General features: G+C 37.8%; 1 protein-coding gene across 10 annotated transcripts in view; it reads right to left on the reverse strand.

The window, feature by feature from the left end:
• The window catches only part of LOC111337993 (protein sidekick-1), a 46,657-nt gene extending 32,449 nt beyond the window's left edge, over nucleotides 1–14,208 (reverse strand). For all 10 annotated transcript variants that reach the window (XR_015993058.1, XR_015993057.1, XR_015993056.1 and 7 more), the window contains exons 1-7: nucleotides 14,068–14,208; nucleotides 4,796–5,104; nucleotides 3,451–3,729; nucleotides 2,540–2,827; nucleotides 1,937–2,245; nucleotides 1,257–1,535; nucleotides 716–1,003 (exon numbers count right to left, since the gene is read on the reverse strand). Coding sequence is in view for 7 of the 10 variants with exons in the window: in XM_088738039.1 (XP_088594165.1) it covers nucleotides 716–1,003; nucleotides 1,257–1,535; nucleotides 1,937–2,245; nucleotides 2,540–2,827; nucleotides 3,451–3,729; nucleotides 4,796–5,104; nucleotides 14,068–14,125 (1,810 nt within the window). In the remaining 3 variants the exon portion in view is untranslated. The remainder of the gene's footprint in view (nucleotides 1–715; nucleotides 1,004–1,256; nucleotides 1,536–1,936; nucleotides 2,246–2,539; nucleotides 2,828–3,450; nucleotides 3,730–4,795; nucleotides 5,105–14,067) is intronic.
• Between the last annotated feature and the right edge of the window lie 2,918 nt (nucleotides 14,209–17,126).

Consider the following 17,126-nt stretch of genomic DNA (forward strand, 5'->3'; position numbering starts at 1 on the left):
GCTCAGTGCTGGGTTAATAAAATATTCTTAACAGGCTAAAAAACCCTGTATTGCGATTTCAAAAGGGATCTAGTAAAATGTTAATTAAACTTCGAGTCGTTCAAATCTGGTCTGAAATCATACTTGTGATTTCAAATCAAACTCGCGTTGTGCGCTCAATCACTTTTGAAATCACGCATATGATTTCGGACCAAATTACGCTCTACACAGTTCAATTAATATTTGTTATCAATTGTCCTCCGTTCACGGTACAGTTGATATTATTAATGTCTATGCAAACTGGTGTCGTATCAAAATCATGGACTATACTGAGTATACAAATTCTTAAATTAGGTTTGCTGGATAGATGGCTAAAATTGTAGAAATAGTTTGCATGCGGATTAGTAGGTTTGTGAAAGAGCAAGAACAAGAAATGGAGCGACGAAGAGAGAAAGATCGCAATTATAGGGTAAAATTTCAATGAATAAAATTGATGTTTTGGCGCCAATGTCCTTCATACATTCATCCACCAAAGTACGTAATAACATTTTAAATTTGGCTGCTAACTACTTAAAGTCAATTCCAGAGCAAATTAAAATACTCCAAAAACTGGTAGGGTTTGGAAAAAAGAAGGATCTAAGGTACAAAAAGTGACAACAATTAAAAAAAAACCTAAATAAACCAATATTAATATCAAAACTCGCATGTTTCAGAGACAAGCTACTTTTAGACTCACAATGTACTGTAAGTGTCGCTGGAGATGAAGTCGCGTTATCCAGACTGTTATTGGCCTCACATCTGTATATTCCTGCATCTGATTGTTGAACTTTTGATATATTCAATTGGTGGTTTCCATTATTGGAAGAGACATCAAGTCGCGCATTTCCTGACGCATTCAATTTCACCCCATTCTTTGTCCAAGCGACATCAGGCTCAGGGTATCCTGCCACTACGCAACTGAACACAACAGTTTTTCCTTCCACTTTCACGGCATTACTTGGAGATTGGGAGATTTCAGGGGCAACTAACAATACAAAGAAAGAAAAAGAAATTATCAGTCTCTACAAAACCAAACATGATTTAGAAGATGTTGTACGACCTGTTGGTTTTAAGCACTGCGGTATTACAAAAGAGTACGAATGAAACAGAATTTCCCAAACATTTTATAATAAACGCCAAATATACATCTTTTTATATTTTAGTCGTTTCTTGCGCCAATGAGATTTTTTCTCTCCTTTAACAATTCGTAACGCATCGTAAACCAAAGGTGAACTCACATTGAACAGTGACTATGGCGGCGTGGGAGGTAGCATTATCAATCTGGTTACTCGCCACACACTGGTATGCTCCGTTGTCTTTCCTGCTCACATTCGTTATTGTCAGCTGCTCGTCGTCTGTCGACAAATGTATCCTCGAGTCGTCCCTGGGATCTATAACAGATCCATTTTTCGTCCATGATAATATCAGAGAGCTTCCAGAAGCGTTGCAAAACAGAGTAAAGTTCTCTCCTTCCTTTACTGGAACAGCTATTGGGTCCTTTTCGATGGTGGGCGTAACTGCAGAAACGGACAAAGGTTTGTTATGAATGAAAAATCTGTCTATTATTATTTTTTTTTTCTCTGGAGCTAAAATGGTTAAATCTTTTCTTTTTTCTCCATGGTGTTTTCAGGAGCTGGTTATTCAATCTTAGGACTTATTCTCACCCTTATCCCTACCTGTTTCATTAAATGTAACTTCAAGTCGAAGCAAAACGGAGATATCCCCAGAACACAGGAGTGTAAAGCACATTTGGATTTTTCTGGAGAACAAACCGATACTGGGGTATAAAATCTTTCCAAAAGAAAAAAACTAGCAAAAGCAAAGGAAACCTCGTGGATAGTTAATTTTAGAAATGGATGACATGATAAGACCTTCTCCTTCTAGAAATTTCATGTTCGTGTCCATTTTAATACCATACCTTGAACGATAATCGATGTTCTATTCGAGGAGCTGCCAACAACATTTGAAACATTGCATGTGTAATTTCCAGAATCTTTTAAGGAAACTGCCTTGATTGACAGCTGAGCTTGGCTTTCATTATAATGTGAAATATTCACTCGTGACCCATTCGGGGGCGCAGTGAGGGTTGATGCAATCACAGTCCCGTCTTTTATCCACTGCACCTCAGACGCGGGAGGCAAAGCGTTAAAGCGGCATGTCAGCTGTAAATGTGTGCCATTTGCGACAAACTGAACCTGATCTCCATCAATTGCCACCTCTGGCGAAACTGCAATTTATACAGCGTTATAAAGCAACTTTTCTTTGTTAAAGTGAGAGTCAATACAGAATAACCGCAATTTGCCTACGTCCCTTATATCAAGAACTTCAAACTGAGGAAAAGGAGCCAAATGGTAAATTTGACAATTCAATTAATTCAAAATCCTCGGCAAAGTACCACCAAAGGTTGACAGGCTTTGCAAGAACCTATATCTACATTTTTGCTGGTGGTCAACAACGAACTGAAACCATAATGAAACTTTTATTACTCGGATGTTTCGAAAAAAACTAAATCTACACTCACATTGCACAGTAAGAGTGGCTGGAGATGAAGTGGAGTTACCCAATATGTTATTGCCGACACATCTGTATTTTCCAGCATCCAACTGTTGAACATTTTTTACTGTCAAACTGTGATTTCCACCCTTGTAAGAGAAATTTAATTTTGAATTTGCTGCTATATTCAATTCAACGTCATTCTTTGTCCAAGTAACATTAGGCGTGGGGTAGCCTGCTACCAAACAACTGAACACAGCAGTCTGTCCTTCCACTTTTATGGTGTTACTTGGACCTTGGGATATTTCAGGCTTAACTGGTAAAAAAAAAGAAAGAAATGAAAAATAAGAATTTGAATTCACTGCAATTTCAAACGTATTTCACAAAATATTGCATCACTTGTCACTTGCCTTTCCATAACCATGCAGTTATGATTGGAGTAAAAGATAAGTGACCAAGACATAATCAACCTTTTCCTTCAAAACTCAAAACATCAAAGCCTACATAAATACGTTTCAGATCATCAAAACTGGCAATTAAATTATCCCAATGTAACAAAACTGAAGAGCAAATAGTTTTCAAGTTAACTTGTCGCTGGTGGTTACTTTTTTCCGGTGGAATAAAAATCGTTGTCATTTTTTTCAGCTCAAGATGGCAGTTATAAATACTCTGACTGAAAAAATTGAACTCTCATCCATAACCCTGAAATGCCCGTACAGCGTCTATCCGCTGGGAAAACGAGCATCGTGCAAACTGTGGGTCAGAAATCCTCATAACGACCAGCTCACAAGAGAAGGACAATAAAAGTGATCTTCCAAAAATGTTAATCACCTAAGAGCGTTAAATATACTCGATTTTCAATTTCTTTATTGTTCACGTCAGATATACATTTTCTGTAATTTAAGATTTGAGATTACTTGTAACCATAACTGCACTCACATCGAACAGTCACCGTGGCGGCATCGGAGGTAGCTTTTCCAACATTGTTGCTCGCCACACACTGGTAGGCTCCGTTGTCTGTTCTGCTTACATTCGTTATAGTCAGCTGTTCGTTGTCTTCTGACAGACGGATCCTCGTGTGCTCACTGGGATTTATAACATATCCTTTTTTTGTCCAAGATATCGTCAAAGAGCTTCCAGAGGCGTTGCAAAATAAGGTCAAGTTTCCTCCCTCGTTGACTGGATCAGCTTGTGGGTTCGTCTCGATTGAAGGCTTTACTGTAATAGTGCAGAAACGTCATTTATAGATGCAAAGCTTTTTTATGGATTCTATAGTGGCTCAGCATGTGTCAATTTTTACCTTGCTTTAAGGCACCTTCTCAAGCCGATTATTCACTTTTATGACTTAATGCTCACCCTTACCAAAAGTTGGGGTTTACGTTTACACGTGCGATCTAGATTATGTATCTCCTGGAATGGAAAATCTCCTGTTAAAAAAGAAAATGACTTTCGTTTTAACGGGATATTTCTAAAAAGGTGTTGAAATAACTTTTTTGACTTAGGTATGTGTGTATGTGTGTGTATGTGTGTGTGTGTGGTGTGTGTGTGTGTGTGTGTGTGTGTGTGTGTGTGTGTGTGTGTGAGTGTGTGTATGTGTGTTTTTCTTTTAACATTTTTTTTTTTTGCCTTAATTATTGTTGTTGTCTTTTCTTTTTCATCTGAAGCCGTTCCTGAATAGCACTGAAATGACTTTTTCAACTTAAATGTAATTTTTTCATACTCATGAGCGCTCAGTCAAAAATAGTATCTGCACCTGTGAAAATAGGTTCGCCTTGAAGTCTCAGGGAAACACGCCCATGAAGGTCTTTCAATGTCAGTCGATTTTGGCCTTACGGTTGAAATAAGGTCTTATATTGGACCATAAAATAGTTCCATGACATTTACATCGAACTTTCGTTTTTGGTCATTGGTGGCCAAGAAAGGAATAGGCGAAAAATAAACAAAACAGAAATGGATTTATTACACTGTTTTAATACCACAGTACAGATGTTGTGTTATTTGATTTTTTTTTTATCTGCTGAGTTTACTGTGAGCTTATTGAGACACTTGTTTCCACAAGACAAGACTAAAGTGGCAATGAAGTAATTTGAGTATATCAACAAAGTTGAAATGGTAAATTGGCCACCGTTACGATTATAAAAGCTGAAGTTTCCAACGTTAGCGAAAGCAGCCCCAAACAGTTTCTTTAGAAACTATCAGCCTTTATTCATAAAGTAGGAATGAGACAAATAATGCTGCGCAGCTGTTGCACTTTACGTAGTGTACGTGTAAATCTTGTACTTACCTTGTATAACGATCAAAGTAGAATCCGTTGTTCTATTTAATCCATTTGTAACATTACAAGTGTAATTTCCAGAATCCTGTAAGGAGGCTGAGGCTATTGAGAGCTGCGATAAACTGTCATTATAATAGATTATTGTCAGTCTTGATCCATTTTTGGTCACAGTAGAATTAATGGCAATCACCTCTCCATCTTTTATCCACTGCACCTCAGACACAGGTGTAGAAGTGTTATATCGACAGATCAACGTGACATTCTCGCCTTTAGCTATAAACTGCTCTTGATCACCATCAACTGTAACTTCAGGCTCAGCTGAAATTTAATTAAAACTCTTTTTTAGTTTCAAGAGGAGGGGATTTGGGTCTATTGAAAAACGCAAAATCGTAGAAAAAGGTTTGGTGGCTATTCGAGATCAGCAAAGGCGCATAATTGCCGCTCAGATCGAGGAGAAACCGGAACTCAAATACGAAAACCGAAAGCCACATCGGATACCAAATCTGAAAAACAATCGTTATTTTCGAATAAAACCACAAACCAAATGCTAAAGAAAGAAAAATCTGCAAACCTCAATGGCCACCATAACCGAAAAACTGAAATTTTTTGGTACGCAAGAAACCGAAAAACTGATCGAAAAATAACCAAAACCGCCAGACCGCAAATTCCAATGCCCTCTTTTCAAAGTGACATTCACCAAAGCCACTGGGGTCGGTCCGAGCGTCAAGATCTCGAACCAAATATTTTTCCTTTCCGGCCTTACATATTACATATTATTCTACTACTAAATAATTTTACCAAATAAGGTCATGAGAACGCGCAAAAATTTAAGTGAGTTATAAACCAAGCTTCTCCGGTCAAGTTGACTGAATATTAGCCAAGTTCTATTTTCGCATTTTTATAGACCGAGACGAAGTCGAAGTCCATAAAAATGCGAAAAAAAGAACGACCATAATTCTATTTCAATTTTTTTCATGCAAGGGATCAATGTGGGCAATCTCGAACAAGCGAGATGACCCCATCTTGCCCGCTCGGGTAGCCAATCAGAACACAGGATTCGCTTCATCTTGCCCACAGGCGCTGCGAGCGATGTAAAAACCCACGGTATAACACTGTTTAAACAGGGAAAAATGCCACACTAAGCGATTCAAACTTTGAATTTTCAGTTTTTTGTTTCTTTTGATCATATCTTTAAAAGAATACAATTTTTAAACGCGAAAAGGTTTTTGTTTGTTCGTGATGCCACTTAACGGGTTGGTGATGAAACATTCATCCTCAGGGATATTAGCCAATATTGCTGCCTTACGTTCGCTCCTAAAAAGTTAATTTGATCATGTTTAGGAAACGTGCAGATGGTTCGGCAACGGAGAGTAGCAATTACAATTTTTCTCGTTCTACTCCTCATTTCTTGATCAAACCAATAGAAAAACTTTGCAAAAATTTCCGTCTGGATTTGAAATAAATAATTTTTTCTCAAGTGCACAAAAAGTGAAAGCAGGCGGCGAGAAATTCCATTTTTACCGTTCGGCTGAACTGTCGTGGTTAGCCTTTCCATTTTGATGTCTTCTCGATTTTTACATGTCATTAAAATCAGTTTTGGGTTAAAATTACTTAATGACGTTTCTAACAGACTCGCGGGTCGTTTACACAAACCAAAGTCCATTTGCAGCCTTTCTTTTACGCTTGATTACTTTCGCATTTGCAGTTATCTTTCCGATTTAACCCCTTCAAATTTAGTTCCTAAGCAAAAATTTCCTCAATTGTCTGATGGTTTTTGCTGTTTATTGATCCAGTTAAGTTCCCCATCATTTAGTTTCTTTAAGATTTGTTAATCTTACTTGCAAGGAGAACGTCAAGCTTATTAACCAAAGTTAGCCATGTGCAACTCGTTGATAAGTGCTTTTAGGACACATTCAAATGCAAAATCTTGTATCATAAGGGAAAGAAAAAAATATACATTGCTTTAAGAACTGTCATCTCACTGCGGTGCCTACGTCATTTTCTTTAGGACTGAAGATATCTTAAGTGCCCTACTGTCCTACCAAAATATGACAGCGACTAAAAAAAAATCTAACCTCGACAAGCTTATTTAGATAGTACTCTCTCAATATTTAAGGAAATTGTTTATAAATGCTGTTCTAGATTGGGTCAAGATTAATGACAGAATGTTTTCATGAGGAAAAACATGAATTGATGTAATTCGATACGTAGGGCTTTCTTTATAATGCGCGTTTAGATTTATTAATACGTTAAGTAACGTTCTCTTTAATACCGTAATGAAGTACTTCGATTAAAAGACAAAACTGAAAAAAACAAGTGTCTTCGTATAGTCTTGAACTGAATCGTAAAACCTTTGCGGGGAAAAAAAACCGACAAACGGAATAATCTGCAAGAGCAGAACTGAATTCAAAATTCCTTTGAGTCATTCAATCGTAAACCACAAAGCTCGATCTATATCAGTCATAAAATATGTGAGATTTCACTTATCAAGGATGGTCAACGTTGGTGCCGTGTTGCGCTTAAGATCCAAAGATTCAAGATATTTAACAAACAATAAAAACCGTTTTTGTATTCATGGATATTAGTGAAAAGCTACAGCTGAAACAAGTCCTGTTAAACGCACTAACAAATCCAATTCGCTTAACTGACCAAGTTATCGTCTTTCCAATTATGAACAGCAAATTGAATAGAACAGAAGTGCAAACGAAATTTATCTCCCAAGACTCCACATCAAACAGACCTCGCGGGTCTCACATAAGACACAAGAGTTCCCGGAAGTTTTTTCATAGCGATCAAAGGAACATTATTCAGGCACGTAGTTCTGAAACTAATAACGAAGTAGAAATACGACATTACATTATTTCGAATGACAAAGTGCCCGTTGAATAAGTGGTACAAGGCCTAACATTTAGGTAGCACGTCATTTTTTCAATTGAATACGGATGCATCAGCTTCGCTAATTGCGTCGCAGCATGGACTTACTAAAATGTATAAAGGCTGATAGTTTCTAAAGAAACTGTTTGGGGCTGCGTCGGTGGGGGTAACGAAATAATTTGGATATATTAGCCCTCCGACGAAGGGCTAACGCCAAAAACGTCAGCTTTTGTAATCGTTACGGTGGCCAATTTACCATTTCAACTTTTTTGATATATCCAAATTATTACTAAAATGTACTCGCATAGTTGAGACAACTAACCTTGATGTATAAGAACTACAGTAATTAAGAGTAGAAAAGCTATACGGACAACCATTTCCGCACCGTGCGATCGCCCGTTGTTCTTTTTACTTTAAAGAGCACAAGGGTAAATTTAATTGCAGTGTGATGCAAATTTTGTAAAACAACCAATTAGCCTAATTGGCAGACATACACAATGATAAATGCATGTTATTAAAATGTTTCAGTCGAGATAAATTTTGGGTCGATCCGCAATGTTTAATTTAAAATATCTGTCAACACATAACATTCATCAGTGCGAATGTTTTGTCCTGTAAAGACAAAATATTTTGCAAAGAAGCCGTTGTCCTTCATTGGAGGATTACAAACTTTTTTGTCTGTGGTACTTTGAATTGTTTTCGAGACAAGCATAACCGACAAGTTCCGATTCTTTCTGACCTCTTGTTCTAAATATTTCAATCAAATACCTCAAACGATCACGTTCAACTAAACGAGCTACGCAAATTATTTAGATCCGAAGATATAATCTTTTCAAAAGACAAACCGATCTCGAAATGATTTTACGAGAAATAAAATAAAACAATGTACCGACGCATAATATAACTCAAAACTTTTCCTTGCGGAAATATCTCAATAGATATGATCTACAAATCATGGAAGGTTTGCTGAAAATATTCATTTTTTTTTCTTGGAAAAGAGAGCATTTTACTGTTTGAATGAGTGACTCACACCGAAAGCGAAGCGAACAAGCTGCGAAATACGATATTTGGAATCATTCAACAGAATGATGGAACTAACGAAAGTTACCCCCTTTAAATTTTGATGATATGATTAATGCTATCGTCATCATTAGTGTTAACACTATTATTTGTTACTATTTATGATTGGTTGAACACTTACTAGACCATATATTTTAAATCATCTTTTTCTTGTGGAACAGGATACTAATAATTAGGTGGGATACGACCGGTTTTCTGTTTTGAATGAGAGATAAATCTTGAGCAACACGATCTTATAATAATAATAACAATAATAATAATAATAAAAATAATAACAGTAATAATAATAATAATAATAATAATAATAATGATAAAGAGTATTTCTATGGCGCACAACTCCAATAAATTGCCCGTGGTGCTTTACAACAAATAAAAATGAATCATAAACAAACTACATTTACTAACATTCACTAACAAACATTTTAAAAAGATAAGTTTTCAAAACGCTTTTAAAGTGCTACTGAAACATAATTTTCATATCCGAGATTTTTGCAATATAATAGAGTTTGAACGTTATTTGCAAACGCTGTGTACTTTTTTTGGGCCAACGCATAGCGGAAAGTACATTTTTAACCATTCGAAGTTGACCGGCTGAGATCAAAATTGGCGGCCATCTTGGCGCGGCCAAAACAGCCCTGTGACGTCACTGGTTGTGTACTTCTGTGAAAGAAGGGTAAAAGCATGGAGTGTGGCTTGCATGTTGGGAGGCCGATAAAGAGGATTTCGGGCAAAATGCCATCCTCGTCTTATTCATCGGCGGCCACATCGGCATCTTGGCTATTTGCGGGAGGTTCGCCCGGATAGGGAGCAAAATTCCCGACTGATACCGAGAACGAATCTCTACCAGTCTATTTAGTTAATCGGAAACTGACGAGATCCACAAGATTAGGATCGAAACCGTGGTCTTGCTTGACCATCTACAGAAAATGTCGAAAGACATTATAACTGTAGATGGGCTACTAAACGCCCCGAGCCAAAGCAATGGCATTCAGAGAATGAAGGAAACATGGAAGCCTCATACGACACCGCCACTGAAGATGATCTACTCAGCAAGTCTGAGGATAACGAACAAATCCCGGTTCTGTCCTCGTGTACCGGTTCACAAGAGCCGATACAAAAGACCGAACAATACACATCAGCTAACCAATGACTCTTAAACAAAGAAAGAACAATACACAACAGCTAACCAATGACTCCTAAACAAAGAAAGAACAATACACAACAGCTAACCAATGACTCCTAAACAAAGAAAGAACAATGATAATTCCCTTGTGAACCGGTACACCAGGACAGAACCCAAATCCCTCTGTACCAAATGCCTCGCAGAACATGCCCAGAGTCCCTACAATATAGGGCGAGGGCCAAAATAAGAGCAGACGAGGATTTCAAAAATGAGATAAAGCAAATCCTTAACAACGCGGAGCAAGAAACAGTAAAGGCGATCATGTGCTTCTATGAACGTGAAATCGGTCGTTTTAATACCGAAATAAAGAAAAGAAAACGAACCAAAACGGCTGGAACAGTGAACACTAAGAACTGTAGTACGATCGAATCAGCGCGCGTGACGCAAGCCGAAAGCAATCAAGACAACTTAACGATCGAGACAGTCAAAAAAATAGCTGTACATCTACAAAGGCGAACGATTCGAAAAAGGCGCAATCCCTGATGTGCGTACTCAGTGCCACACATAAAGCAAATTCTCATGAAAAACTGGCATTTAATAGAAACACAACCACTACTGAGCGAACTATCCAAAAATCATACTCGTGAGGGCTAAACTTTGAATAGGCTACTCTAAACACACGCTTGGGAGTCGTGTAGGCCTGTCAACCGCATTTTACGCCACCATCTTCGTCTTCGCTACTGGAGACAACTTCGCTTCGTTCAGAAGAAGATTCACTTGACAAAACTTCAATATCTGCCATCTCCTTCGCCCACGAATACAAACAAACAGTGAGTGAAATAAACCACGCTAACGGAGTGAACACAACAAGTGACGTCATCAATCCATTTCGCTCGGTACCAGGGCCCGGACATGGTTTTGTGTAAAATTTTTGATTTGAACGGTTAAAAAAGATATCTTTCGCTTCTTTTTGGCCAAAGCAAATTATCTCATGATGATCAGCATATTCAAAACTACAGGTTAGAGCAAAAATTTCAGATACGAAAATTTCGTTTCAGTAGCACTTTAAAAATGTCAACAGAAGAACTCCTACGTTTTGAAAGAGGCAAAGAGTTCCACAATCTAGGAGCGCATACTGCAAACGATCGATCTCCATAAATTCGCATTTTTGAAGATGGCTCTACAAGGTCGCCATTGCTAACAGATCGCAAAGAATAAGAGCTCCTACGATAAGTTGGAAGATCGGACAAATAAGACGGGGCCTTACCATTAAGAGATTTATAAACTAAAAGAAGAATCTTAAAAACAATACTTTCATTTATTTATTTATTTAATCACTTCACCAGAGTGTGGTGAGGGTCGCACAACAGAGCGAGGCTCCAAATTAAGTGCGCCCTATATCCCATCAATCCCACCCCAGGGGAGGACATCCATCACACAGTAATCTCGTGTGTGGGAAATTAACATCTCCTACCCCAACCCTGCAGGAGACGGGACCTCCATTTATTCGTCCCTATCCGAGAAGACTAGAATATCTAACCATTTCTTGATGTTATACGATGCCTAATGGGAAGCCAACGCAGATCAATTAAGGCCGGAGTAATACAAACTAGACGCGCAGCAGAGTTCTGAACAGATTGTAATTTAGGAATAAGGAACTTACGAAGTCCATAAAGTAGAGAGTTACAATAGTCAAGTTTGGAGGTGACAAAAACATGAACAACCATTTCAGTGGTTTCGCGGGTCAAATACTTTCTAATTCTCGAAATATTCCTAAGATGATAAAAGGAAGACTTGCAAACATCAGAAATATGTCTTTTAAAAGACATAGTATCATCGAAGACAACGCCAAGATTGGAAGCGGCTTTCACTGGAGCAACATCAACATCCCCAACACGGAGACAGGAGAGCGACGGACAGGAACGATAACTGGAATGAATAACTTCCAAATCCTAGTTATTTCCAGTGTTTAAAAATTGCGTTACAACAGTAATCACATAGTTATTGTCAGTGGAAAGTGGAACGAATACTGGGATTCACCTATGCGAAAACGCACAGAAAACGTAGGATTTTCCGCAGGCAAAACACGGGTAAACGTTAGTAAATTGCCACGTTTTCCGTGAATTCAACGTTTGTTTTCCGTACGGTGAACGCTAGTTTTTTTTGCCGTGGACGAACGGGAACGATAACTGGAATGAATAACTTGCAAACTCCTAGTTATTTCCAGTGTTTTAAAATTCCGTTACAACAGTATCCACATACAGTCTTTGACTTTCTATTTTATAGTTCTCAGGGAGGTTCATATTACAACTATAAAAATTAATGAATTTGTTTGGATGTTTTCTATTCTCACACACCAAAAAAATTGAGCAAGATAGAAATTAAATTTGTCGCCGGATTTAGTGCTTTTTGCTCCCAACATTTCGGTCGCAGAAGAAAATGCTGTTTTTCATCAGTCGTATCATACCAAATTTGCCATCGTTCATACTGTGTTACTGTTGATCGCTTCGCAAAAAATCAAACCGACCCAAAACTGAAAGACCAGTTTTCAATTTTCAAATTCTGCAGAGCATCTGGGCCGTTAAAAACAGAACAAAACAAAACAAAAAACAAAAAACAAAAAACAAAAAAAAAAAAAAAAAAAAACAATGCGAAGTATCAATTACCTTCTGTCTTATTGTGGATATTTAATTTCATGATTTTTTGCTGCTGTAGCTCTGCTGTCGCCGAGATCACGCCCCTTATCTTCGTCTGGCAAACAAGCGCATTTCGTAAATAGGCGTTTATCTACAGTTTTTTTTTTTTTAGAAAAACAAAGCCCTCTCTCATAATAATGTAATTGTAGGTCTAAATACGAACTTTTGACAGCCTCTGAATATTGCAAAAAAAAATAACTCTTTTGATATCCCACAAGAACATTAATCGTTTTAAGATTATTACTGATGATATATGTTGATTTAAACTGTCTGTCGACCGCAGACTGGGAACGAGTGCGTAACAACCGTGCAGCCGCGCTTTTTGGCGGGAAACTCTAGAATAAGACATACAAGTTTTATCTAGTCACTACTTAACAGTTAGATTACAAGCTCGAAAAATCTATTGCTTGATAGTTGATGAAGACAAGCCCAAACTAACTATCACCTATTGCAATCGCAAACTGATAATTTAATTGATTCAAGAATATAGTTATAAGTAATGATAACTTATAGGGGTGAACTGAAGAACCTTACTGTTCCTCTATCGGTTTATTCTCTAGGCTCCAATAATGATTAAACTACGCTTCTTTCAATTATAATTTTCCAGTTAATTATAAATCATTTCCTTTTTTTATTGCAATTCAATTTTTGAGACTTTTGTTTGAGACAACTGGGCATTCGAGTCCACTTTTCGATGGAGTCACCGTTAAACTTCGGACCTTGCTCGCCTCGCAAATTTAGCGGCTCCGGTTTTATAGAAGGCAGTAGCCATAACAATTCTTTCGCTATCATGAAACAGTCATTCGTTATCTGAGTAATTATCAATGAAAGATAGTCCGAGAGTCATCTGAAACGTGGATGTCCGAAATCCATGCATGTAACGCACGTGGGACAACTCCCATGTTTGACACTCAGAAATGAGTTTGTTTTCTTCACTGGTTGAATTACTATCAACAATGACTTTCGCTTAGAGTCGTTTGACACTTTTAAGAAACATTTACCCAAATCTCCTAAACCAACTCATGGCCAATTTTATATAATAGTGCACTTGTTTAATAATGATGCTATTTTCGGCTTTTCCGGTTGCGATCCAATTCCTTAACATATAGATTTTATAGTTCTGACGGAAATTCATATGTAAAGCAAGGAAAATAAAAAATTTAGCTGGGGTATTTACAACTACAGTGTATAATACACGAAAGTATTGAGTCCGATCAAAATAAAATTTTACCATTTCGTACACGTGGTCGTCGTTCGCAACATCTGCGCTTCGTAAAAAGGCTGCTCTCAATTTTTCGTTTTACATCAAATTTCTCATCATTCATATTTTGGTGTCTATCGATCGTTTGACTAAAAATAAACCTAACTAAGCAAAGAATCTTCTCTGCCCCTGAGCTGCCATTTAATTACACAGTCGTTCAATCCAGCACAACAATTATCATAGTGATACGGTATCACTACACATGGCGTGCAATTAGATCTATAAACTTGATCATTTCATAGCTTACCTTCGATGGAGAAAACACAGAGTGTACTCAAAATTATAAGTCGAGCTAACCAATTCATCGTACGGTCTATGTTCGGCGTCCCTCGAGTTACTGTAATAACAGTTGTGTTCAGACGACGCTTCTTTGAAGATTAAAGTTGAATATCTGCTCAAGCCGCAGAGCATGTTTCATGTCAAGAGACGACGCTGTTTAGACGTAAGGTATGAATTACGTCTGATCTGGGTAATCATTAATCTGGCGGTCACGCGCATAAGGCCCAGTTCAAACGTCGAATTTCACATGTGCCGAACTTAACTCCTATTTTAGGCCCGGTTCAAACGTCGAATTTCACTTGTGCCGTACTTAATGCGAGAGTTAAATGCGTGCGAAGTGCGAGTTTGAATCAATTAAATTCGACAGTTTTAAATCAAATGCGACTTTCGCTGTATTTGCGACTCAAACAGTCGAAGATTCGACTTAGGTTCGACTATTGACTCAAATGTCGCATCTCACATGTGCCGAACTTAATGCATGAATTATAGGAAATGATTATGATTCATTTATTACCTACAACTCGCCAGGAATTATGTAAATGCCATGCGCGAAAAAGCAAAAACAGCGCAAAAAATGGTGGGAGACGAAGGAATTTGTAGTTCTTGCTTTGAAAATACAAAATATAGTTGCTTTACATGTAGTAATTACTTTTGTATAAGGTGTTCGGTTATTGAAAACGAAGAGGTCATGGAAAGTAGGAAAATCTGTGGCATATTGTGGGTCGTGTTTCACTGAAATGATGGAACGTAAATCAAGTTAGAGTATCATGACGAAAAGCTAAGATGGCGAAGCAGAAACAAACAGCAAAACAAAAGCATCAGTTAAGCAATTAAGCAAATGCTCAATGTATAGGTCTTCGTCTAGCATATAAGTTGTGCGCCTGGGAATATTGACAGCGAACAGAGTTAAATTCAACAGAGTTGAATTCGACTTTTGAATCAAATGCCGTAGTTAATTTTTTTTACTCGACTAGCCCAGTTTAAAGGTCAAACTTAACGCCTAGTTTAGTTGACTAAAATAGTTAGAAACACGACCCATCTTACAAATTTCAGGCACTTTTAATGACAAACTGTTAGGGAGAAGCTCTGTGATTTTTATCGTTAAGGTCTTACTTGTATATTTTCTTCTAAATATATAGTCTAAACAGCTAAAATATTTCTTGACGTGTACATTGTGTGCATTCTTATTTACCTCAAGCTAAATTTGTTAACTTTTATCGTTTGCAATCCGCGCATAATTCTTCAACTTTTTAAATGCCTTTTGTTTCATTATTGGGTGTTAATTTACCCAGCCAAACTATTTCTCGATTATCGACAATTTTCATGAGCCATAAAACAAATTCACCAGCCTCAACTGTTTAACTTAAAGAGTGAGTTTGAGACTGAGTTCCCATGTAACCCTATCTGCCAAGGCAAAACACGAGAGAAGGGCGGAAATCGACCCTAGACCCGCCTAGGCGTGAATCAAGCTTTATAATTTTGCGTTTTGTTCTCAGCATCATGATTGAGACAAAGTTCGATCATTTCTACCGTTAGACGAGAAACTCGCCAGCCACAAATTTCAAGACGAAAGAACTCATCTGTAAATTTTACCCTAAAAAAAAAATTAACTCTATACATCGTTAGCATCCTTCATAGAAAAACGACAGGAAATTCAAATAATCCGATTTTATCAATTGACTTTTACTACAAGTTCCTATCACGTATACTTCAGGTAAATTCACAAATTAAGCTCGCCTTTCTGTAAAATCCACGAGTCACATATTAATTTTTGCCTTAATCACGCGTCACGTTTAAACCCTTTTCCACACCTTCTGCATAGTCTTTACTTCACCTGTTTCACTCCAGGAATAGGCCATTTTACAGTTGTGTACTTACAGCCAAGCCTTTGATTTGGAGTGAGGCTGAAGGTGACCTTGTTGTGATAGAGACCAGTATCTAGTTGGCGTGATAACAAAGAAATTTACATTTGAAAAACAGCAATGTCTGTATCACAACAAGGTCACCCTTAGCCTCACTCCAATTCAAAGGCTTGGCAACTAAGCATGCAACTGTAAAATGGACTATTAAAAACAATTCTGCATAGTCTTTACTTCACTTGTTGTACTCAAGGAATTAAAAGCAATGAATGCAATCGATTACCTGACTCTGCATCTTGAGACAACGAGTAACCGTTTATTTATCAAACAACAAAAACTTTGAACATATGAAAGATCATGCAAAATAATCTTGGAGCTAGTGGGTTTTATTAGAAACTTAATAATAATAATAAATAATAATAATAATTTAATATTTATCTTGCGCAAATTAACATGTGGATATGATCAAATGCGCATCAAAACACTTTTCGAGGGACTTTGGTCGGACTGCATCAGCAGTTTACAAACAATCGAAGGAAACTTATTTGAAGACGCCCACTCTCCCCAATTCCCAGTAAACAGGCCAGACCACATCCCAGTAATCTCGTGAGAGGGTTCTTTAACGTCCCCTGCCTAACCAAATTGACTAATTACTAGATCCAGGAGACGGGACCTACGGTTTATTCGTCCTTATCCAAGAAGACTAGAATGTCTATCCATTTCTTGATATTATAGAAAGGTAGCGCATTCTCCTCAGTTATTTTAAGACCTTGCGTGTTGGTCCGGCCGGGGCTCGAACCATCGACCTCGACCTCCCGCACAACAGTCCAGCGCTCTAACCAATTGAGCTAACCGGGAGGCGGGGTCCTAAACTTAGGGTCGATGTGGGGGGCATTGGGATTTTCGCTTTTGCGGTTTTGGTTCATTTTTAGATCGGTTTCTCGGTTTTATACCAAAAATGTCGGCTAGTCGGTTTTGGTGTTCATTGCGGTTTGTGGTTTTTCCGTTTTTCGGCGTTTGGTCTTCGTCAAAAATACTAATAAGTTTTTGGATTTGGTACCCGATGAGGTTTCGGTTTTTCCTATTTAGGTCCGGGTTTCTCTTCGATCTGAGCAGGAATTATGTACCTCCACTGACCTCAAATAGCCGGAAAACCTCTGTATACTCC

The sequence above is a fragment of the Stylophora pistillata genome, chromosome 11, assembly GCF_964205215.1.
Source record: "Stylophora pistillata chromosome 11, jaStyPist1.2, whole genome shotgun sequence".
Taxonomy (NCBI): Eukaryota; Metazoa; Cnidaria; class Anthozoa; order Scleractinia; family Pocilloporidae; genus Stylophora; species Stylophora pistillata.